Genomic DNA, 1,492 nt, shown 5'->3' with positions numbered 1-1,492 from the left:
AAGAAGTCAAAAACTGCCGAAGATGACATTCATAGTTGAATATATAAACTCCACCTCTTTTAAGTTACACAGTTACATATACAATCAAGTAATTTTTTTAAACTGAACGCGTAGTTATTGGATGAGCATACGAAACTAATATTTTATAAACTATCTATTCGTAGCTCCCAAATTGAGAGAGTATATATATTAGTAACTTGAATGAACTAGTCTCACATCAAATTTTGCATCTCTTCCATAAGCCAAAAGGTACTTCTCTACCTAGGGTAGGCTGGTAGCTCAACCAAATGGCCAGAGTTCATCCAATTCTAGTAGTACCCAGGATTGATAATTCTTCTGTTAGTACCTCTCCATGTTCTGAACCATACATGACCTCAAAGAGAGAAACATTCACTATATGGATGAAGTCCCTTGTTATGCAAGGAAATGGATGCACAGCGTACGACGAAAATGGTGAGATTGTGTATCGTGTTGATAACTACGACAACAAGCACAGCAATGAAGTCTATCTCATGGATCTCCGTGGCAAAGTTCTGTTTACTCTATGTGAGCAGAAAATGTGCGTTTTCAGACCTAATTGGGAGGCTTATGAGTCCAATGGGTCTGACACGCCATTTTTTCGAGTCAGAAAGAGCAAAATTTTCGGAGGAGAGTCTTCTTATAAGGTAACCATGCCATCTGATGGAAGTTGTTACATTTTAGAAGCTGGTGGGAAATCAACATTTAGAATAAGAGATGGCAATGGAGGAGTTGTAGCCGAGGCGAAGCGAAAGCAATCGTCTTCAGGGTTAGAATTCGGAGATGATGTACTGAGTTTAGTGGTGGAGCCTCATGTGGATCACTCCTTCATCATGGCTCTTGTTACTGTTTATGGCTTAATCAAACGTCAAATATGAATCTCAGAACTGGCTCAGATGCTAAGTTTTATATATATGCTTCTAGCAAATATTGGTGCACAGTAAATATCATTTTTTTAAACCCATTTTGGGTACGTGAGCAGTGATGTTGCTCAGAGAGGGTTTTGCCTTTTTGTTTAGTTTGTAAGGAATCAATTTTGCCTTTTATTACTGACTTGTGTGATCAATATGGTTCAAATTTTTGTGAGTATTAAAACCATATGATTGAATTGAATACAGTAGAATGATCGTCAATTCCAATTTCATTTTCTCTTCCTATTTTCTTTTGCATAAGCAGAATATTTTATTTTCTTTTGATTTTGAGTGTAATTCAGCCTTGTGTATTATCTTGAAAAGAGAGAAAGTCATAAAGAACAAAACTGACGTTGGTGAAAAAAATTAAGTTATAAATTCTTCTACCACCATGTTGTTGAGAATATATACATCCCACATGGGAAAAATGGGACATTGCCTATGAGTTTATAAGGGTTTGGGCAACTCCATCCATTGCCAATTGGTTTTGGATGTGAACCCCAGATTACTTTATCATGGTATCAAAACTACGGCTCATGATCTTGTGGCCTATTATCATGGTA

At 36.7% G+C, this 1,492-nt stretch overlaps 1 protein-coding gene across 1 annotated transcript; it reads left to right on the top strand.

The window, feature by feature from the left end:
- The first annotated feature begins 236 nt into the window (after nucleotides 1-236).
- Nucleotides 237-1,151, top strand: LOC133707286 (protein LURP-one-related 3-like). The gene has a single exon (XM_062132847.1). It carries the CDS (start codon nucleotides 288-290, stop codon nucleotides 894-896), a length of 609 nt encoding a protein of 202 aa, XP_061988831.1. The 5' UTR covers nucleotides 237-287; the 3' UTR covers nucleotides 897-1,151.
- The last annotated feature ends 341 nt before the right edge of the window (nucleotides 1,152-1,492 follow it).

The sequence above is a fragment of the Rosa rugosa genome, chromosome 4 (assembly GCF_958449725.1).
Source record: "Rosa rugosa chromosome 4, drRosRugo1.1, whole genome shotgun sequence".
Lineage (NCBI taxonomy): Eukaryota > Viridiplantae > Streptophyta > Magnoliopsida > Rosales > Rosaceae > Rosa > Rosa rugosa.
Note: the sequence above shows the minus strand (reverse complement) of the source record. Positions and strands in the feature narration are given on the sequence as shown.